Here is a 22,088-nt window from a genome sequence, read left to right as displayed (position 1 = left end):
AGCAGCGGTAGGAGAGTTCCTGGCTGCCTTTTATTCGTCTGCCGACAGCAAGCACAACGGGGCTCGTGCTGCCTGCTTTTGGCTCGTGTGGATTTGCAATAAATGGCTCAACTATGTATTTATTTTCAAGATTAATTCAATTCATAAAAGATAACTGCTCAGAAGCTGTGAATACTTATTAGTTAATGGAAAGTTGCAGATGTAAAGATGAGCTCTTAATTTCATGCCAACAAACTAATACGGCGATGTGGTACTGTCTTTTCCACAGGTGTGTGTGTGTACTAGGGCTGTCTGTACCTCACCGTAGCTAACAGCCCGTATAGAATTCGGAAGAAGAAATCTTCAATGGAAGACCCCCAGGGAATAAACGGGAAGTCTGTAAGTAAACAACTTGTCAGTCCTGAGAAAAAAAAGTTATGGCTTTTAAAGTGGTAATTATTTTTGTTGCAACCAAGTGGCTGGAAAGTTTTAGAAAGCTTACATGCACTTTTAGTGATTGGAAGCAGTGAATGGTGAAATTCATTGAGAGGTGGAGGCTTATGCTAAAGCTACTGAAAATAAGTATAGATTTAAAAATATTTGTCTTCAATGATTCATATTACAAAATGATGGTTGTTGCTTTCCCTAAGAAATATTTGGCTTGCTGCATTTATATTGTTAACATTTTGATCTGTCAGAGAGTTTTCATCCCATTATTTGAAGTTACTTCTCTTTGCCTGTGGGAATATATGCAAATACTGCTTCTGGGAGAAGCGGGTGCAACTCCGAGTTGCAGTGTCTTGTGAACAGTGGCAAAATTTGTGTTTCTTAAATAAAAATATTTAGCAGCATTGTTGTTTCTTGTAAATGCCTGCTTATAAAGTCACAATAGTAAGAAATTTTGCAAACTATCAGACAGGGTTAATAATGTTTTAAAATAATATTTCATGCATGGTCAAATGATTAGTGTGTGTTACGGATTCATTAGTTTAGTTTGTGATACCTTTCTTGGCACTCAGTAAACATAAAAATGCTGCATATATGTTTTTATTCTGGATTGTTTTAACAGAAATGGTGCACATTTAAATTGCCTTATTTTTACCAGTTGTAAAATAACTCCCCAAACTACTATTTAATAAATTTGATTAGATTTATTTTCTGCATTTTTTTCTGGTTTGCTTGTTTTCTACATTTGACAGTACTCTGTCATCTCTCACTCTTCCCCTTGTATATCCAGTTTCCCCGATGCTTGCGTTAGTTTTTCACATAGCAACATAGTAGAAAGAACTAAGCCACGTAATAAGAAGCCTGTTGTATTGTGTGTTTTTGTCACACTTCTCGCCTAGTGTCATTTTTACTGTCTGAAGAAATATGTCTTTATTTTCCCATGTTCATTTGTTCTACAGCTTGTCTCTATGCGTACGGTTGGGTATTTATCCATCGCTGCTACGGCAACGTGTGAAAAGCACCAATTCACTCCTGGAGAAAGGGGTGGCCATGGTTACCGATGGGTGCTAAACAGGGATGGTCCTCTTTGCAGTTGCAGCGCCAGAGCTTTCAGCACCACCCAAGGCCAGTCCTTGTTCTGTTCGGTATCAGGCTTTCCTCTGTGCATGAAAAGCCTTTCCCCGACGCTGTCAGGATTTTCTGTGGCTCCCACTGCAATACTGCTTCTCTGTATGCCTGGCTTAGGCCAGGCTTCATCTGCTGCAGTGGGTTTGGGTCGGGTAATCGTACGCTGGAGCTGTATGTAATGACAAATGTAACTGTCACTTAACATGACAGGAGTATTAAGGGAAATATTTGTTCATGGTTTGGCACCACCAGCACTCCTGTTGGGGTTATTAATTCCATTACTTCTTTTCACCACTTATTCCAGAGAGCCTGTAAAACAGTTCGTCTGCTCAGAATTTCCCTTCACATTACCCAAGTGGGTGGTAGTCATGGATGCTATCAGGATTATCAAAATCTAACCCAGCAACTGCTGAATAGACTTGATGCATCGGCAAGCGCTCAGGCTTCTGTAGCGGCGAGGACTGGACAGCCCAGAGATGTATGAGACAGGGCAGAAGTGCCACTGTGGGGTGTGACTCCTCCGATTGCCGTGTCACTGGATAGGTTTAAAACTGCGGTAGTAAAGTGGTGAATCAGATCCTGCAATTAGGCCTCTCTTTAATTCATTCATAATTGGACAGGCTGCTGCGGTTCCAACAGTCAGTTGACCAACACGGAGATTTCTTAAAAGCAGTGGTCAGAAGGCCAAATAGTCTCAGTGAAAATAAAGAAGATGGCATGAAGACTGGTTTTGTTTATTCTGCTCTGTGTGTGTGCATACAAGAAAGAAAGAAAGAGAGGATGAGGGATGGATTAACACCCTGCAATTACAACATGGACACCAAAAGATGTTTGGGATTTAAGATCCCAAACACATGTAGCGACTCCGAAAACCTGGTGGTAGTCCATAGGAAAAGAGGAAAACTTTTCTACAAGTGCCAGTTGAAAGGTACTTTAATTTTGGAACTGGCCAATGCAAACTACGCTGTGGAAGCAATTTATTTCAGGTGCATGTGGGTAAGGGAGGAGCTTTATTCAGCAACTGAGAATTGAAAGTGTATAATGTTTTAGAAAAATAGAGCTAGATGAGCAACGGAGGAAATACCAGAAGAAGGAGAAAGGAAAGGAAAATGCAGAAAGTTTATCAGAGAACACTATGAGAGAGTAGAGGAGTAGGTACTTTGCCATTTTTTTTGGCCAAGATTTCTCTGTTGAGAAAGAGGATGATGTTTCACATGGGAATGCAGCCCATCAGTGTTAATGTGCACAAGAGGATACCATAATAAGCCCAGTAGGCTAACTTCTGCTCTCTATCATGTTCATACAGCTGAGAGGGGATTTTAACATCTAAGCAGCGCTTTCATCACCTGGAGGAATGGTCCTAATGGTACTGTCATGTGTTTGGTTCATGTTCTGTAGGAACAGACTTGCAAGTTTGTGCTTGTAAACTTAAACGCTACTTATGACCCTGCCTTTCTTTTACTAGGTGCCTGAAAAAGAAGCGTAACACAAATGTGAAGCTGGCTAGACAGAGGATATCAGTGTATTACCCTGCCTGAAAAAGTCACTGATGTTCTGTTTCTTTCTTTCCAAGACCAAAAAAGGCTTTGAAGCTTGTTTGCTGATGATGTATGCACCTATTGAAGATGTTTCACTTGTGTTTTATCAAGCTAAAAAGAAAGAGTTCTTGAGTCTTTGTAAGTGATGGGTTATTTTTAATTTGCATCTCTGTATTAATAAATTGGTTGTTGATTTCACCCCAATTTGTCAGTGAAGCAGAGATCTTAGTGACTGATAAACTGGGAGGTGCTGTTGACTCTCTCAAGGGACAGCAGGCCTTGCAGAGGGATCTAGATAGATTGGAGCATTGGGCTATGATTAATGGGATGAAATTTAACAAGTCAAAATGCCAGATCCTGCACCTGGGACAGAGTAACACCGGGCACAAGTATAAATTGGGAGAGGAGTGGCTGGAGAGCAGCCCTGCAGAAAGGGATCTGGGGGTGCTGGTCGACAGGAGGCTCAATGTGAGTCAGCAGTGTGCCCTGGCAGCCCAGAGGGCAAACCGCATCCTTGGGTGCATCAAACACAGCAGAACCAGCTGGTCAAAAGAGTTGATTATCCCACTGTATTCAGCATTGGGGAGGCCTTACCTTGAGTACTGTGTGCAGTTCTGGGCCCCACAATTTAAGAAGGATGTGAAAGTCCTTGAATGCATTCAGAGGAGGGCAACAAAGCTGGTGAAAGGGCTGGAAGGCATGTCCTGTGAGGGGCGTCTGAGGACTTTGGGCTTGTCTAGTTTGGGGAAAAGGAGGCTGAGGGGTGACCTCATTGTTCTCTACAGCTTCCTGAGGAGGGAAGTGGAGAGGGAGGTGCTGATCTCTTCTCCCTGGGATCCAGTGATAGGACATGTGGGAATGGTTCAAAGCTGTGCCAGGGGAGGTTTAGACTGGACATGAGGAAGCATTTCTTTACCGAGAGGGTAGTCAAACACTGTAATAGGCTTCCTAGGGAGGTGGTCAATGCCCCAAGCCTGTCAGTGTTTAAGAGGCATTTGGACAATGCCCTTAACAACATGCTTTAACTTTTGGTCACCCCTGAATTGGTCAGGCAGTTGGACTAGATGATCATTGTAGGTCCCTTCCAACTGAACTATTCTATTCTGTTGTAAGTTCCTACAACTGGGCTGCCTCAATGACTGGGCTGTTTCAACTCAAAGACTGTCAATGCCACGCTGCTCACCTCACTAATCTTTCTGTGGATGTAACTCTTCACTTGATCAACTTTGGAGCAAACACCAATAAAGTAGTAGTATTTGGCTTGCTACTGAAATCTGCAAGTCTAATACATAACCAACATGTTGACACTTGGAAGTGGCATGCATGGGGTTGCATCTCGTGCCAGATTTGATATACTAGTGGTTCAGTCTCCCTTGGAGCTTATAAACCCTGTTCTTCACTATCCTCAGGGAACTTCTCTGCCTTCCAGTCATTTGCAGAGTCCCACTACTCACACATGCCTGTGAAGAAAAAAAAACACATCTTGTTTTAAATAGTTTTGACATGAAAAAGTAATTTTGGATGTTAGAGAAACTCTAGGAGTAAGGAGACCGAGAATGGGTCACTGTACATCTTATACTAAATTGATGTTAAATTATTGTGGCTTACATTTGTGGTAGGCTAAATCTCTACCAGTCCCAAAGTTGGCATTGGCATGAATGCGTTGCCCTAGAAACCCTCTAGAAGCCCTAGAAACATGATAAACACTGGTAATCAGAAGATTCTGGTGTGACATGCTTGAGGTAGATATATATCTGGATTAGAGGTACCCTGATGACAACATTTAAAAAACCTCCAAAGGGGCATTGCAGAGGTAAGCAGGTATTTTATTTCATTCGTTTTGCCTATTGGTTTTTAAAAAATGCATATTTTTTTAATTCATTTGCAAGATTCAGCACAAGGAGTTTTTCACAAGTAGATACTAGCATGTTTTCAGCAATTACCGTACCCTCTGGGAATATTTTGGAGGGTGTTTCTTCCCCATCAGTCTCTCTTTGGTAGCGATGTTAACTTATTATATAGCATAAAATACAGAATCACAGAATCACAGAATGTTAGGGATTGGAAGGGACCTCGAAAGATCATCTAGTCCAATCCCCCTGCCGGAGCAGGATTGCCTAGACCATATCACACAGGAACGCGTCCAGGCGGGTTTTGAATGTCTCCAGAGAAGGAGACTCCACAACCTCTCTGGGCAGCCTGTTCCAGTGTTCGGTCACCCTCACCGTAAAGAAGTTTTTCCTCATATTTATGTGGAACCTCCTGTGTTCCAGCTTGCACCCATTGCCCCTTGTCCTGTCAAGGGATGTCACTGAGAAGAGCCTGGCTCCATCCTCATGACACTTGCCCTTTACATATTTATAAACATTAATGAGGTCACCCCTCAGTCTCCTCTTCTCTAAGCTAGAGAGACCCAGCTCCCTCAGCCTCTCCTCATAAGGGAGATGTTCCACCCCCTTAATCATCTTCGTGGCTCTGCGCTGGACTCTCTCTAGCAGTTCCCTGTCCTTCTTGAACTGAGGGGCCCAGAACTGGACACAATATTCCAGATGCGGCCTCACCAGGGCAGAGTAGAGGGGAAGGAGAACCTCTCTTGACCTGCTAACCACACCCCTTCTAATACACCCCAGGATGCCATTGGCCTTCTTGGCCACAAGGGCACACTGCTGGCTCATGGTCATCCTGTTGTCCACTAGGACCCCCAGGTCCCTTTCCCCTATGCTGGTCTCCAACAGCTCTGCCTCCAACTTGTACTGGTACATGGGGTTGTTCTTGCCCAGATGCAGGACTCTACACTTGCTCTTGTTATATTTCATCAAATTTCTCCCCGCCCAACTCTCCAGCCTGTCCAGGTCTCTCTGAATGGCTGCGCAGCCTTCCGTTGTGTCAGCCACTCCTCCCAGTTTTGTGTCATCAGCGAACTTGCTGACAGTGCACTCTATCCCCTCATCCAAGTCATTAACGAATATATTGAATAGAACTGGTCCCAGTACCGACCCTTGAGGGACTCCGCTAGACACAGGCCTCCAACTGGACTCAGTCCCATTGACCACCACTCTCTGGCTTCTTTCCTTCAGCCAGTTCACAATCCACCTCACTACCCGATCATCCAGACCACACTTCCTCAGTTTAGCTGCGAGGATGCTGTGGGAGACTGTGTCAAACGCTTTACTGAAATCGAGATAGACCACATCCACAGCTTTACCATCATCTATCCACCGGGTTATGTCCTCATAAAAGGCTATCAAGTTGGTTAAGCATGACTTCCCCTTGGTGAAGCCATGTTGACTGCCCCTAATGATCCCCCTATCCTTGATGTGCCTAGAGACAGCACCAAGAACAAGTTGTTCCATCACCTTTCCGGGGATGGAGGTGAGGCTGACCGGTCTATAGTTACCCGGGTCCTCCTTCTCGCCCGTTTTGAAGACTGGAGTGACATTCGCTTTCCTCCAGTCCTCAGGCACCTCTCCCGTTGCCCACGACTTAGCAAAGATGATGGAGAGTGGCCTAGCAATGACTTCCGCCAGCTCCCTCAGTACCCGCGGGTGCATCCCATCAGGGCCCATGGATTTATGGATGTCCAGATTGCTTAATTGGTCCCTGACCCAGCCCTCATCTACCAAGACAGATTCCTCCTCTATCCTGACTTCTTCTGGGGCCTCAGGGGCCCGGGGCTCCTCAGGACAGCCTCCAGCAGTATAAACAGAGGCAAAGAAGGCATTCAGTAACTCTGCCTTCTTTTTATCCTCTGTCTCCAGGGCCCCCACCTCATTCATCAGTGGGCCTACATTGCCCCTAGTGTTGGTTTTACCTGCAATGTATTTGAAGAAGCCCTTTCTGTTGTCCTTGACCTCTCTTGCAAGGTTTAATTCCAAGGAGGCCTTAGCTTTCCTAGTTGCCTCCCTACATCCTCTGACAACAGACTTATATTCCTCCCAAGTGGCCAGCCCCTCCTTCCACGATCTGTACACTCTCTTCTTCCACTTGAGTTTGCCCAGCAGTTCCCTGTTTAACCATTCAGGTCTCCTGGTACCCTTCCTTGACTTCCTACCTGCTGGGATGCTCTGATCTTGAGCTCGGAAGAAGCAGTCCTTGAATGCTAACCAACTATCTTGGGCCCCCTTACCTTCTAGTACCCTGTCCCATGGGATTTCCCCTAGCAATTGTTTGAAAAGGCCAAAGTGGCCCTCCTGAAGTCCAGGGTTGTGATTCTGCTAGCTATAATACTTTTCATTCCTACCCCGTCCAGGCTCATAGTTGAAAATTCTTATTGCAGAATTGTACACCAAGAAGTATTTTCAGCATCAAGTGTTTTTGATGATGGACTTTACCCATCTGGAAAACAGAGCGAAGACTCTGAGGCCCTCAGCAGTCAAGTTAGATCCAAACAGTGCGTACCCAATGAGCCAAGAAAGGAGGTGCTCCTAGTCTGCTTCAGCAGTTAATCTTCTCCGATTCCCCCCGTGGCCCCCAAACCTCAGCTTTCGGTCGGCGCTCTGGGCAGCCTGGCTGCGTACTTCCAACTTCTTGCTCCTCCTTGCTGTTTGCCAGACACTGCTCTCCTCCTTACCCTGTGCCAGGTATTGGAGAATGGCGCTTGCACCAAAAATTCACCTCGAACTCCGCTAATGGAAAGATGCAGAGCGAGGAGCTGGTTTCAGCAACAAAAGGATGGGGTGTGTGTGGGGGAGGGTGGTGGGGAACGACACCAAACCAAAAAACTTCCAGCACCTGGCTGCAGCAAAATAATGAATTTTGCAGCAAACATGCAAGATTCTGTGGAATCTTGGAAAACCGCCAGACTCCATGACCACAGAAATGCTGAGTCCATGGGGCCCAGAGAGAGATGGCTGGGGCAGTTCACATCCCTCTGTCTTTGTTTCGAGCTCTTTGCAGTCTTACTGAGGCATCCAATTACACTCTCTTCACATTTTCAAGGTTATCTTCACTACCAGAAGGGCTAGAAACTTCATTTTGTTTCGAGGCGAGCTGGGATTCGGCGGTGTGGCTTTCCAGCCCAGGAGCGGTTTCAGAGGCTGCCGCCGTGGTGGTGGCATGGCCGTGCCTGCGGGCATGGCTGGTGACAGCCAGACACAACCTCCGGGTTTGAGCAACGTCATTGACAGCATGTTTGTCGTGCTGTCACATTACCTGTTTGTCACATTAGGGAACAAAGTCTATGATGAAAATGGGTGAAGATACAAGCGTTTTACCTTAGGTTGAAAACTCATAGCATCATCACCTGTGAAAATCAGGTATATTGGTGCTACCTCAGTTTCTCTCAAAGGCTGGCACAGCACCGTGCTCTCTTCTGCGTTCCCTTGCTATTCTGAAGAAATGTGCACCGTGCTTCCTTTTGGAAAGCTCTGCAAGGCAATAACCAACAAGCACCATGCAATTGCAATCTGTAACTGAGCCTATAAAATGTGATCAACCGCACCCTTCCCACTCCCCTTCCCACTCCCCTTCCCCTCTCTGTCTGGAACTGGTAGGATATTGGAAACATAAGCCACAAAACCCACTTATAACACTCAAAAGTGTCAAAAACAATGAAGAGCCGGAACTAGCTGATGTATTTGAATTCCCCAAATTGAAATGAACCGCTGCTAGGTGGTCTATGGTAACTGCTCAATCAGTAACTATTAGTAGAATTTTTTACTTTAAAAACATTTCAGTGAAAATACTCCTGAAAATTGTAAGCTGTTTGTGGACAGTTGGAAGAGCATACCTTATTCACTACAAACTATTCATTCAGCTGGGTTTGCAATAACACCATGGAGGAATTCTTGTTACTTAAAATGTACTTTTCCTAATAAGTGGAGAAGCCCTGCAGTGCCGTAGGCAACGATGCTTGCAGCACTGACAGAAGTACTTGTACCCACAGTTCGTAGTGTTGGGCGTATTCATGTCTTCGCAGAACCAGAGCCTAAACGCAGCATTCATTGTAGCTCATATTTTTAATGAGCGTTTGTAATTTTCTGCCAATGATACTAGAAAATAATCCCACTGCCCGTGTAACTCTTGGTGCGTTTTCTGCACACACGTATCAGTGCTGACCTTAAGGTCCTGGCTGTAGGAGCAGGACAGAGACCTTGCAGGGATTTTGTTTGGGTCCGTCAACAGGTACCACCACTGATCTTACGTACAAACCCTCTTCTCCTCAGAGCTCTGTGTCTTTGCCTTTATTATGGTGTGAGGCATTTTTAGATCACCTTATAAAAAATGGGTATATATATGGGTATATAAAAAATACACAATGCATCTGACTCCTTCCAGCCGCTATACACGTGCACTGTATACATACCGTTCTGCGTGAAGTCTCTTCTTGAAAGTCTTGATGAAGTTGTAGCTTAGCCCTTAACAGTAAAAAGCAAACTGCCAGCGAAGTTTATTTTCGTTTTTACTAGGTTTTCTGGACCATTGTTCCGCTCGAGGAGCCATGTTTGTTAGTTTTGGCTCTCTGACTTTTCTTCCTTAAGGATAAACTCTCCTTAGGCAGTTGTACAACTATGCACTAAAAGACTGCATAGCAGTTTATTCACAGCCCGAGCTCCAGCAGAATTCAACTGTGTGACTTCCTGGCTTAAGCAGGGGTGCATCCGTAATGTAAATACCTACTTGATTTTGTGGAAAACCAGGATGTTTTGTGTTTGTTCTTATAAAAGATTCCTGCTGGAAGCTTAACTTTAAAGTTGGCATCCAGCCTTCTCTGCTGTGACTCGGATACTGATCTGATTTTGTGCTTTCATGGACATTTTTATATTTTAAAATTTTTAATTCAACATTAGCTTTGCTTACAAGCTACAGAGCAGAATAAAATAGCATTACAAACATTGTAGTATTAGATTTTATCACCATTTATTTCTTCCTGTCTGCCCAGGGATTTCTACATGTTCGGTAGAACTAATTTGCAGTCAGACACTGAGGTCTTCTAGAAGGCCAGCAGGCTCCACAAACTAATTTATCCAAATAACCAATCCCTCCTAGGCCAACTGTAGAAGGACACCAAAATGGCCTAAGCAGGCAAAGTCCCCTTTTGAAGTCTGGAATGTTTTGACTGACTTGAAACAGGCGGCAGGAATGAAGGGATAATTTTCAGTGACCCATGGGACTTTTTTGCCATTTTCAAATATTAGGTAAAACAAAGAGAAATTGCTTGTTCTAATTTAGAAAGACTTAGCGATCCGGAAGGTAACCAGACTCAGAATTGGGTACGAAGGTATAGAGCTGAAGTTTACTCAATGCATTGATGGTTTGCATCTGGGTGGATAGTATTTACACGCCCACACGTACACACACTGCTTTACTTACACTTGCACATACCTAAACTGTTTTTTGAATTTCACTTTTATAACAGAACTTTAGTACAGGGTATATCTATGCAATATTAAGTGAACTACCTGAAACACTGCTCTTAAGTACATACTGTTTTTCTTGAAACAATCATTTTTAATTGGAAGGATGTGTTCCTGTTGCTGCTTCAAAAGCTGAGATACTCAATTAGATGCCAAGACTTCCATGCCATACCTGTTTTCTCACACCTCCTTGTCCTGGTGCCATTCGAGTAAATGTGGAAATGAATATAATTTTTAAGTGCATTTTCTAGTCTAAAGTAGTCTTGCAGACATAAAGGGGAAGTATTTTGATGCATACATAAAACCACAGTTTTCTATGAGCACTTCTAGGGAGAGAGAGAATGTGAATATTTAGGAACAAAATTAAAGCATTCATGTACTTCGTGTTCAGCTGCTTGAATGTGTATCTTAAAGACAGTGTGGAGCAATCTCATGGATTTCAGCAACTTCTTTAGAGGCAGTCTTGTAAATTTTGTCTCAAATTTGCCATGCAGATTTAAGTGATAGGTCCAACCCTGTGTTAGCAACACTAATGACACAGACCAACTCCCGCTCTCAGCTTCGTCCCCATGACATTGACTCACAGATAAGATGGAGCTTCTTAGTAGAAGTGTTGTCTGTAAGGAGGAATCACTAAGCCAGTAGTGAAGCTTCTCTACCCATGCTTAATAGAAGTATGTTTCCTTAAAACAATATTTTGGCAAGGATATTGGTCACCACCAGCTCACCCTTTTTCTCCTGACATCTTCGGTTGTTCTTGGGAGCTGTACAGATATAACACTCATGGTTAAGGGAGAAGGTATATGCTGTCTTCTGCTCACTCACAGTGAGATTACAGGCTTAGGGGTCTGCAGAGCATTGCTGAGGGGCTCACGTGTGTGTGTCCTGATAACTTTATGGATAGCAGTGTTAAGCTGGCAGTTTAAAGTTGGCACATAAAGCTCTATGGTACTTGGTTGGGCTATAGCTATTGCTGGTATCGCTCCTACGTACACAGCAAACTCCTTGTTTTAGTTTGTTATTTTACATGGGATATTGGAATATAAGTCCCTCCTGATTCCAGATTTCTCTGAAATATTTGTGCTTAGTGTGGGCCTATGGTAATACACAAATATGACAGAAAGACAGATCAGTCCTGTTTGAATGCAGTTTTCAATCTTATATACACTGACCTCAGATTAATGGATTTCAGAAACATGATGTTTAAATTAATGTTATTTTGGTGTGAGTGTATATATGTGTGTCTCTGTGTGTCTGTGTGCATGGAATGTATTAGATTAAATTAAGTTATGTTCCAGCTTTTACTTGAGGAATATAATTTTGTTAGTAGTTAATAATGTTAATGCCAAGATTTTCTCATATTATGTTTACATATAGGCTACAGTAAAATCAAATTATATTTGCTGGGGGTAAGATTAGTCAGTCAAGGACCTGTTTACAACAGGAGAAATTAAAATTCAGAGTTTGTAGGAGAGAGATGCTTCTCTATTTCTGTCTGCCTTGCTTTGGCTGTGGTGTCTAGACTGTCCTGGAAGTCGTAGACTCACTGGTCTCGTGGTCCATGCGCATAGCACAGCAGCAGAGTCTGGCAGCGGGTGGGGAGGCTTCGTAGGGATTTCTCATCAGTCACATAGAATTCGTCATTCTGACATTTTTGACATTCAAAGCCTTATATTCTGCCACCAGCATTCACACAGGGTGAACTTTGCATCATACCAACAATGCACCTATACAACTGTGCAGTGCAGCAGATGGGAGAAGATTTCTTCCCAGCTCCTGTGGTGATCAGCTCATACCCTGAAGCACAGGATTTGATTATCCTGATTATAATTTACAGAGCTATAAATGTTGTTAATGGTCATGATTCCATGAATGAAATTGCTTGAAGATAAAAAGTTGCTTTTTTATCCTCAATCTGTTTTAAAAGGAGCAAGTAGCAGCATAAGTAATTTCAGGCACCCTTTCACACTGTCCTTACACAGCGGAGTAATTTTAAAATATAATCTAAATGTTATATTTGGGCAAAATGAATGGAGATTAAAAGAAGAGGCATCTTTTAGAGTAAGCACTGCTTGGGTGCTTGTAGATTCAGGCATTTGCTCTTGCTGAATGTGTGTTTAGTACTGTAGATATTTTTAGGAAAGTAAGCATGATCTATTTTTTATTTTATATTTATTCTCAATAATTGGACATTTTTTTCATGTTTGACCATCCTTTTAGGCCTGTAAATAATTTAAAAGACCTAAAAGTATTTCTATATTCAGAATCAACTAGTTAAATGCTTATATGCCTTGCTTTCACCTTCAGTTATTTGTACATGAAAAAAGAATCTAAATTTAGGGATAGCCTGTTTCACTTCTATTTTTCTACTGTAGTTCGAAGCATTAGGTTTTTTGGGAACAAGGTATATTTAGTGGTAGGCTGATAGGTACATCAGATTTGTGTCATTTGCAACAATATTTTGGAATGGGAGAAGGTGTAAGATCTATGTTTTATTTTTCTCTGGTTTTAGTAAGTCATTGTAAAAGCAAAGTGGCACATCAAGCAGGTTTATATAGTGCAGACACTGCATAAATCCTCCGCTCAGTCCCTGGAAGGGCTGCGTACTGCCATTGTACTTTCTATAAACAGAAGACAAGCACACTGCCAAACCCTTGCAGCACTGGACACCAGCTCTTTCTGCTCTTAGCTTGTCTTGTTTATTGTTGCTCAAAGACTCTCTTATTTGCCAGTATTGCATCCGCCTTTGATCATCAGGAGCAAAGAGTGTCTTGCACTTCTTGGTGGCTGGACTCTCCATCTTCTCAGTTTCTTCTCTATCTGCAATTTTAAATAAAATAATCACCTCCAATGAGTGTAGTTAATTTGGCAGTGTTTTGGTCTGACTAAGGGGAGTTAAAAGCCAATAGCTACTCAGAAGCAAACACTTTTGGGGCTGGACAGGAAAACAGGAGCCTTGTATTACAGCTTGAAGAACACTGAAGAACAGAGTTGGACTGGCAGAGACGAGCAAGAGGTATGTAAGTGCCACTACATTGGGTTAAACAACATAACTTAGCTTGTTGTTCTGCGTCTAACGGGACCGGCAGCTGACGTTTAAAGAGAGTGGGAGAAACAGAGCAAATCCTGCCTTTGATGGGATGGAAGTTAGGTCCAAACCATTGTATTTAATGCTGTTCTTCATGAACTTGCTTTTATTTGGACATGTTTATTCCTTGAACCTCTGTAGCGATGTTACACAAATTAATTACGTATTTTCTAAGGTAGTATTTTTTGTCATTTTACACTTGCTGCCTAATAACTGCAGCAAAAACATGGGGGTGTTAAGTTTTCCTGACGTGAGAAATAATGAATTGTCAATCTCTGTTCTCTTCATGCGGAGTCATTCCTGATTCTGTAGACTTCTGTTGTTTTCATGACGCCGAGGTGTCTCTTCCAAGCTGAAGAGCTTTGTTTTTTCCTGAGGCTGGTGATGAGCTTTGTGTGAGAGATTCAAGATGTGAGCACTCTGACTTTATGATGTTTTCTGTTTTACTCTGTGTTTCTTTCCTAATAATTTTTAACATTATATCCACCCTTTTGACTGCCACTGGCCACTGTGCTGTTGTTTTCAGAAAATGATTGGCAACAACTCCAAGATCACTTTCTTGGTCACAGTAGTTAATTTAGCACTTATCCTTGCCCATCCTCAGTTTGAGTTGTCTTTTGCTTTGCATTTATCAACACAGAATTTCACTAGCTGTTGTAGCGTGTAGTCACCATGATGGCAGTTCTCTCTAGGCAGCTTTACTTTGAGTTGGCCTGAGTAAATTAGCAAATGTATAACCTTGCTGTTTGCCATCTTTTCCAGGGCATTTATGTTTAATAGAGCAGTTTGTTTTGGAATTCCACTAGTAAGTTTGTGAAAACTGCTCACTTGTTGTGTTCCATCCTTTAAATAGTAATTCATGACAGACCTTTTATTTTACCTTGTGACAAATTGTTTAAGAGCTTTTGGCTTGTGAGAGCTTTTCAGAAATCTAAATACACTACATTAACCAAATCATCCTTATCCAAATAACCATTAACTCCTTACAGAAACGCTAGTAATCTTGAAGTTATGACGTCTCTTTACAAAGCCAGGCTTTCTCTTCCCCATTACATCATATTCCCATGTGCCTACCACTTCTCTTGTTTATTATAGCAGCTGATTTGATCGTGCTTCCATTGTTTTAGAGCTCTTGGGTGAACTCTTGGGTCTGGGTGTTTTGTGCCTCTTCATTTTGTTAATCTGCCCCAAAGCTTCCTCTGCTAATACTTTGGTTTAGAACTGCCAAGGTCTTCTCTTCTTGCATAGTGAGTACCATGCAAATAATTCATTTAGCTTTTCTGCAGTGTTCTGGTCTTGACTGAGCATTCCTTTATTACTATGGGCAAATGTTGGGTTTTCATGTTTCCCATAAAGTCTTTACATTAATCTGAGCCAATAGCAAATGATCCTTCAGGGTTCTTTTTGTCTTGCATTCTCCTGGGTTTGCATTTGAATCTACAGAACATCAGCCCTTATCCAGCTTGAGGTATTTAATTGTAATGTGTGATGCTCAGCCTGTGTAATATCTTTGGACCCTCAGCACCTGCTCCAGTGAAGCCTGAGTCTTCTGCAGCTCTGCCCAGGTCAGTTAGTTCTGTGGAGGTGTCTAAGACATCTGAAATAGCACTAGCGGCCTTGTCCGAGGATCAGAATTGCTTGCAGTGCCTTTTTATTAGTCTTCTGTCCTCCTGTTTAGTAATTTTGTCTTTGTGTACTCTTGTTATCTTTGTAGAGTATAGAGTGAATGTACTGTTGCAGACCATTCACCTCTTACAAGTGTGGTTCGCTATTTTATATATATAAATCCCTGGTTTAGTAAGATCTATGGATCACATGTATTATCTATAAAAATACAAACCAGAAAATGTGATGGGGGGGGAGGAATATGAACGGCATGTTGACTTCCAGGTGATACAGTTATAAAGCACAAACTTCATAACTTCCAAGACCTCATGTATTTGAAGCGTACCTACCATGCCAACTGTCAGTACTGTGAACATGTCTGGTAGCACGACTGAGTGCATGCTTGCGCCTTTGGAACCTCTTCTTATTTCTTAGGAAATGAAAAAATATTCCTGGTGTTAGAATATAATAGCTGGTTAGTAACTTTTCCTGGTTTATGTGCTACAGGAGTCCTGGTATTCAAAGCCCTCCTAATGTGAGTATTGGTCTAATTCTTTTTTGTTGTTTAATTGTATGTTTTGGAAAGTCATCTCCCACACGGTCTTACAAAAAAAATAAATAGAAGCCTGGGAACCTCTTTAGTTTGTCTAACACGCTCTCGAAAGATTTTGGAGATTTGGTTGCTGTAGGTGGGCAGCCATAGTCACGCTCATGCCCAAGGCAAAGGGGGTAGTGGTGCCTCCTGCCCAAGCAGGTGCCCTGCTACTGCCTTCTCCCTGCTGACACCGCTGAACACGGCCATCTGTCCAAAACGGAAAACTGAGCCATGCAGGAATGGGACTTCTCTTTCTGTGAAAGCTGAAATAACAACAACAACAACAACAACAACAACAGGATGTTTCAACATCCCTGAAGCACTTTTAAACACTCAGGATGAATAATTTTTGAATTTTATCCTCCTGCCTGTTTTGTTGAAGGTGGACTCTCCAAACTACATCAGGGAGAATTAGGTCACAAAGCTCTGGTATGTAGACAGCATTTTTGAGGCCATTTCCTTACAGCATAAATAACCACGGAAATGAAGCTGCAAGACAAGCAGAGTGTACTTTTTGTTATTATTTGAAGCAACAGGTTCTCTTTATGAATCTCCTTTATCTGTGTGAGATTTTCCAGTTCGGGTTTTTGTTTGTTTGTTTGTTTCTCAGAAGTGTTCCACATGAGACCAGAGTGCCCTGTGACGATGTGTAAAGCTTTTGTATTATGTGCCAATGACTGAGAACAGAACTTACTATCCCGTGGTAACTTTTACAGTGGGAGGTTTTGTAATCCAGGCAGATGTGACAGTGCAGCACTAGGGTGAGATCTGAGTAAAGCTTTTTGTTGTTGTTAGAAAGAGTTGTTTGAACAGTTAAGCTGAACAGACTGTCACCAAAAAGAGCTCCCTTCTCCAGCTGAGAATTGAGGTGACAACATTTTGCTTTTCACACGGTATGCAGCACATTTGATGCATGAGCAGACTAGCAGAGCTCATTTCAGTGAGTAGTAGAAGTGTTGATATATCTGTGATGAACTAAAGAGGTAAATGAGGTAAGATTTGCAGGGAAAAATTGCGTCTTTTTCTAAGATCAAAATGATGGAATAAGAGGTTGGAAAAATAAAATCAATTCTAAGTGCAAAAACATTCAGAACCTTTCTCACTGAATGTATTCAGTTTAAAAAAAAAGAATAGCTTTGAAACTGAAACTCTTTGCGAATTTGTGTTGAATTGAGGTTAATAGTTTTGACCAAAAAACCCCAGAAACTGGGGGTGCTGGCATCAGTTGCAACTCGGGAAGGTGTGATTCCACCCCTTCTTCACTCTGATCTCTGGTGACGGTGCTTTGGGGCACGTGGTCGTGACTGATGGCTTGGGTCGGAGCAGGGAGGTGAACGAACACCTCGCCCTTGTGAACCTACCCACTTGACGGCAGGTATTCATGGGGAGAGGTTTGAGAGCAGCCCGTTCCAGAAAAGCAAGAGGGAAGATGCTTTCCTGGAGGAGCAGTTTGAATTCCAGCTCTAATCAGGCAGAAGTGGGGTTTAAGCTCTATTTTGCATTCTTTGGATTGTAGGATAGGGTGGTAAGAAACACCCGCTCCAGCCACCTGTTCCCTACCCCCCTTGCTTTTGTCACTAATCTTTTTGTTAAAAGATCCTTCTCCAGAACTTTCATCTCTCCTTGCTAGTGAAAAATTCTGGAAACTCCTGATTTTTGATCTGATTCAGAAGGGTTAGACAGATAGGTTTTGGGAGAGTGAGGACACAGCCTTACAGAAAAACTCTATATTCACAGCTGTGTATTTTGTGTTCTTTTTGGAACCTGTATCTCATGACCAAGAAAAGACAATGTTTGGAAACATTCCATTATTTATGTAGTTTTATTTTAAGGTCTGTTAGTAGCTCTGTGATTTTTAAAGAATATATATTATTGTAATTTCTATCGAGGGGAAGATCAAAGACCCATTCTGGTAGGTGGCACAGAGAGAGGAAAGAGAAAAGCAAGCTATCACTTAAAGTACTTGCAAGTTTAGTTTATAGCAAGATATGATGGAAGAGTAAACGTTAGAGTTGTAGGCCCATCTCTTCTAAAAGCAGCTTCTGAGAGCTGAATTACTTAATTTAATTTTTTGAAAAAAGATTCTATTAATATTTTTTATGAAAAATAACTATAATCAATACTCTTAATAAGTAAGCCAGTGACTATTTTTTCTTTTCTTTTAGTTGAACAGATGCACTAATTGAAGATTGGCTCTAATACAGGGCTTTATTCCTGTTGTTAAAAATCAGTAGCCAGTGAAATCTATTGACTCTCAGGCATCAGGTAGTTCAACCACTGGCTTCAGTGTGTACTTGGAGCCAGTGCCTGCTTCAGTGCTGCTGGATAAATCCTAGAGTTTGAGACAGAAAAGAGTCTGCATCACCACTCCTGTCGCTGTGGTTAAATCCCAAGCAAGTCACTGGGAGTGCAAGATGTGGGCTTCTGCTCTTACCTTGTGCACTACTTGCCTTCCTCCACTTTGTTCCTTGTCTTTCTCATCTCTGTTGCCTTCTGTTCAAGAAAAATGTGTCCTAAGTAACCAGCATGATTCGTTTAGCAAGTCAGTTGTGAATCCTCAACTGGCAAAGTTGCTAAAAACTAAGCCTTACGCAGTCTGGCGCTAGTGTAGTTTGCTAGATCTGAGAATGGCTGACAAGATCATGAGCTCAACTTGGTCAACAAATTACAATTAAAAGTGTGCAGGAGACACAGAAGCTGTCTTTATTTTAATTATGCTTCCCTCTCCTTTTGTGAGTATTTTCTTTGTTTTATATTCAAGAATGGAAGACTGAACACCAGAAATAACAGCAACTCCAAATCCTCTTTTTTCTACCTCTTCCTGGACTTCTTCCAGAGAAGAGTTAATCCAATGACAGTTGGATTATTATGACACAACAAAAAAGATTTTTTTCCCCCTCTTGACCTCCCTCATGAAATGTTTTGACATGTAAGTGGGAAGAGAGTAAGAAGTGTTATCAAAAGAAAAGCAGTATGTAATACCTTAATATTTCAAAAACATTAACTGCTCTTCTTTGTTAAAGGTTTAGACAGTCTGTGTGGGGATTGTTGTCAGGGGTGAGTGTGTGATGCCTTCTCTATACTTGCAATGCCAAGATGTATTGAGTGCTTGTCACCATGTAGTGAGAAGGGTCACGCTAACACCTTTGACTTCCTGGGCCTCTTAGTCCATCAAACTTACCATATCTAATACAATTTCAAGAAACCTCCTATACAGAGCATATCCATTCTCCTATGTTATACAGCTGTTATCCGCATGTTATGGTGTTCGATGTGTTGTGCAGGATGAGGCTGTGATGATCAAGCTGAAGGTGAGGAGGAAGGTGGGAACTGCGCTGTGTGGTGTGATGCATGAGTGGGTAGTAAAATGCTGTGGATGATGACTCTGAACTGTAAGTTCAGAAGTAAGAAGTAAGAAGAGGCAAGGAAGTTTGGAAGAAAGAAGGAAAAGTCATTTGCTCCCTCCTTTTACCTTGAAGTGAAAGCGCTTCTCCACTCACCTGCCTTTCCTATCCTTCGACTTCTCGTCTTTGTTTTAACATTTACTGGCACAAAACAGTCATTTTTTCCAGGTGAGGTTAACACATGACCAAGGATCATACCAGCTCATTCCTTAAAAAGTTATTTGTGCCTCTGAGCTTTCAAGTCTTATATGAACTGCCATAAAATTAAAAACGCACGTTAAACATTTTCCCAGAATGACTTTGAGAGGTATCAATTATATACCTACCTTCTGCTGATGAGCGTGGTGACTATTTGCTTACTTCACACTAATGCCAGATTTACACTGATGCTTTTTAGGTCATCCGGAGTCCTTTCTCCCATTCACTGTCAGCTTCTGCTAATAATAATCTGTGGATCTCAGCCGTTTTTGTCGAAAGGCCAGTGCTCCTTTGGAGATATTTTTTTCCTGCACTCATCTTATTCAAGCACTGATGTTTTGTGCCACTCTAGTTCCTCATTGTCAACGCCTAAGTAGGAAAACATTATTCCCTCCAAAGTGTGCACAGGGTGTTCAGCATTAGAGACAGCTGCTAGAAATAGAAGTCGCGTCCTTCTTGGTTTTGCTGAGCAGTTGTGGGCAGTGCGTGTCAAACTGACTCCTCGGTGGGAGACTTTGTGTAGTTGTTACTGCTGTAGCCTAGAGAGGATTATAAACTTTTGCCATGCTTTTTATTACAGGTGGCATTTACTGTCACAGAGTTCTTGTCTTAATATTTTTTCTTTTTACAGAGTTACTTGGCAAATGATTCACACTTAAGTATCTTTAACCCCTAGTCCTTGTGAGATACTAGTTTAGAGGGTGTTATTATTCTGCCCGTAGTTCTTGTGCCCCACTGAGAAATTGTGAGAGTTACATTTATAAGTCAAAGAGAATTGTCAGAAACAAGTGGTGCTGACAAACCCAATGTATTTGGTACATTAACATTTGTTTTCTACAAGTCATTTGTAGGTATAAAAGTAACATTTGAGTGAATTAAGTGCTAAGAAGTGTTACACAGGACCTGTGTAGGTCTGCCAACACAAATAAACATGGCTGTGATGAAGTGTGTGACAGTAGTGTTAGCAGAGCTGTAGAGGCTCTTGGAGGGATGCTAAAGTGCCATTAGGATCACAAACAGGCTGACCATGGGGCGTGCAAGTGCTGGGCTTCTGAACTGGGGTTTATCTTCATTCAGCACAGCCTTTCAGTTTAATGTGCATGAAGGAGTTTTAAAACTTTATTATTTTTAACAGACCTGAATCTGTCAAAACTAGGGCTAGGTTAACTGGCTGTAACATCCCATGTGTTTAATCCAAAATCTTTGTGTTAGCCCAAGTGTGCCCAAACTGTCACTAGAGGTTTCATGATTGCTCTGCTGACACTTTGTAAAGATCTAAGACTTCCCCGAGGAAGAAATTAAATTTCTCTGCTTCGAGATGTCCTTGTCTAATTGGATGTAATGTTTAGGTGGCAAGGAGGGTTTTGTGATTAAGACACAGACCTGACATTGGGATATATGAATCCTCTCCATGGCTGTCCTGCAAACTGCTTGCACAACTGTAGTGATGCCATGTGGTCTGCCTCTGCCTATTCTTTGTCTGCAAAATGGGATGGTAATGTTTTCCCTCTCATCATATTAGTCTATTAATTTGAGCTAGTTGTAGAAAACTTGTGTAGAAGTTGCACTAAGCGCTGTGTCTTGCAGTCCTGAGTATTAAATCTGTGTTTCCTTTTGAAAGTTGAGTGAGAGAGTGCCAGACATGAAAGCTGAACTACTCTAAGCTTTTGCTTTCAGTAATGAAAATGATGAAGCTCAAAATATTATTCCTATGAACATCTCTGTGTAGATGCTCATAGCAACTATATTCCAATGGACAAATCCAAAACGCACAGGGACTGACCCCTATGCCTTTGCAGTGATAAAGATCTGAAGTCTAGATTTGAACACTGTGTAATCTGTCCCTTGGGGCGGCGGGGGGGGGAGTGGGAGTTATGTGTGCACAGTTAAAGCCCTGAATTTGATCCAGAATTTTCTCCTATACTCTGTAAATGCAGTAATTTATCTTAAAGCATATTTTTTGTGTATGGTTTCTTACTCTTTGTGAGTGCACACACATTTTATCATAAGACTGTTATACAATCTATGAAAAAATGTATACTTTTTGGACTATTTACTTTCTAGAGCAATTATTTTCTATAGCAGACTGACATTTTTAAATACTGAGCACATATTTTAATGACACTGTTCAATGCTTTCACATTTGTTCTTGTCTGGTCAGAATATAGTATGGGAATATTTTGTGATAACCCAACATTGTAGAACATGTTTAGTAGTTTTTTAGTCTATTGAGTAGTTTGCTTAATTAATACAAAGTGGTACTGAGAGACAAATGAAGGAAATGTCAGGATAAATACAGCAAATTGTAAACTTGTTCTTTAGCTCTTCTTAAAACAGGACAAAGTTAGTAGTCTTACTTTTAGCCATCTGCTGTTGCTGCTGTGCACAAATGATACTACATGAACAGAGGGATACGTGGTGCAATTTTAATAGTAGCAAGAATCTGTTATCGTGCAACTTGATGGGTTTTTAAACAATGCAAATTTTAGAACAAATATTTTTAAATGATAAATATAAAAGTAGTTGCAACATGTATTTCTTATATTTATTTTGTATTTAGCTGTGGTTCCTCTATTAATCTTTGTTTCAAATGTTAAATGCCTTCCTCATGGCAGCTGTCCATTCACTTGTACCATGACTACTGGCATGTTAAGTTCAAAGTGGAATGTCATGGAGAATGCAGATAATATATTTAGTTCCTGTCACCAGACAGCACAAGGCACCAGCGAGTCTCGTTCTCAGAGGGGGAAG

General features: G+C 41.8%; 1 protein-coding gene across 5 annotated transcripts in view; it reads left to right on the top strand.

Moving 5' to 3' along the window:
• Nucleotides 1-296: 296 nt before the first annotated feature.
• The window catches only part of EYA1 (EYA transcriptional coactivator and phosphatase 1), a 170,117-nt gene continuing 148,325 nt past the window's right edge, over nt 297-22,088 (top strand). For all 5 annotated transcript variants that reach the window (XM_068395941.1, XM_068395939.1, XM_068395938.1 and 2 more), the window contains exon 1: nt 297-378. In XM_068395941.1, the coding sequence (XP_068252042.1) occupies nt 346-378 (33 nt within the window). In that variant the 5' untranslated portion in view covers nt 297-345. The remainder of the gene's footprint in view (nt 379-22,088) is intronic.

This window comes from Nyctibius grandis, chromosome 3 (genome assembly GCF_013368605.1).
Source record: "Nyctibius grandis isolate bNycGra1 chromosome 3, bNycGra1.pri, whole genome shotgun sequence".
Classification (NCBI taxonomy): domain Eukaryota; kingdom Metazoa; phylum Chordata; class Aves; order Nyctibiiformes; family Nyctibiidae; genus Nyctibius; species Nyctibius grandis.
Note: the sequence above shows the minus strand (reverse complement) of the source record. Positions and strands in the feature narration are given on the sequence as shown.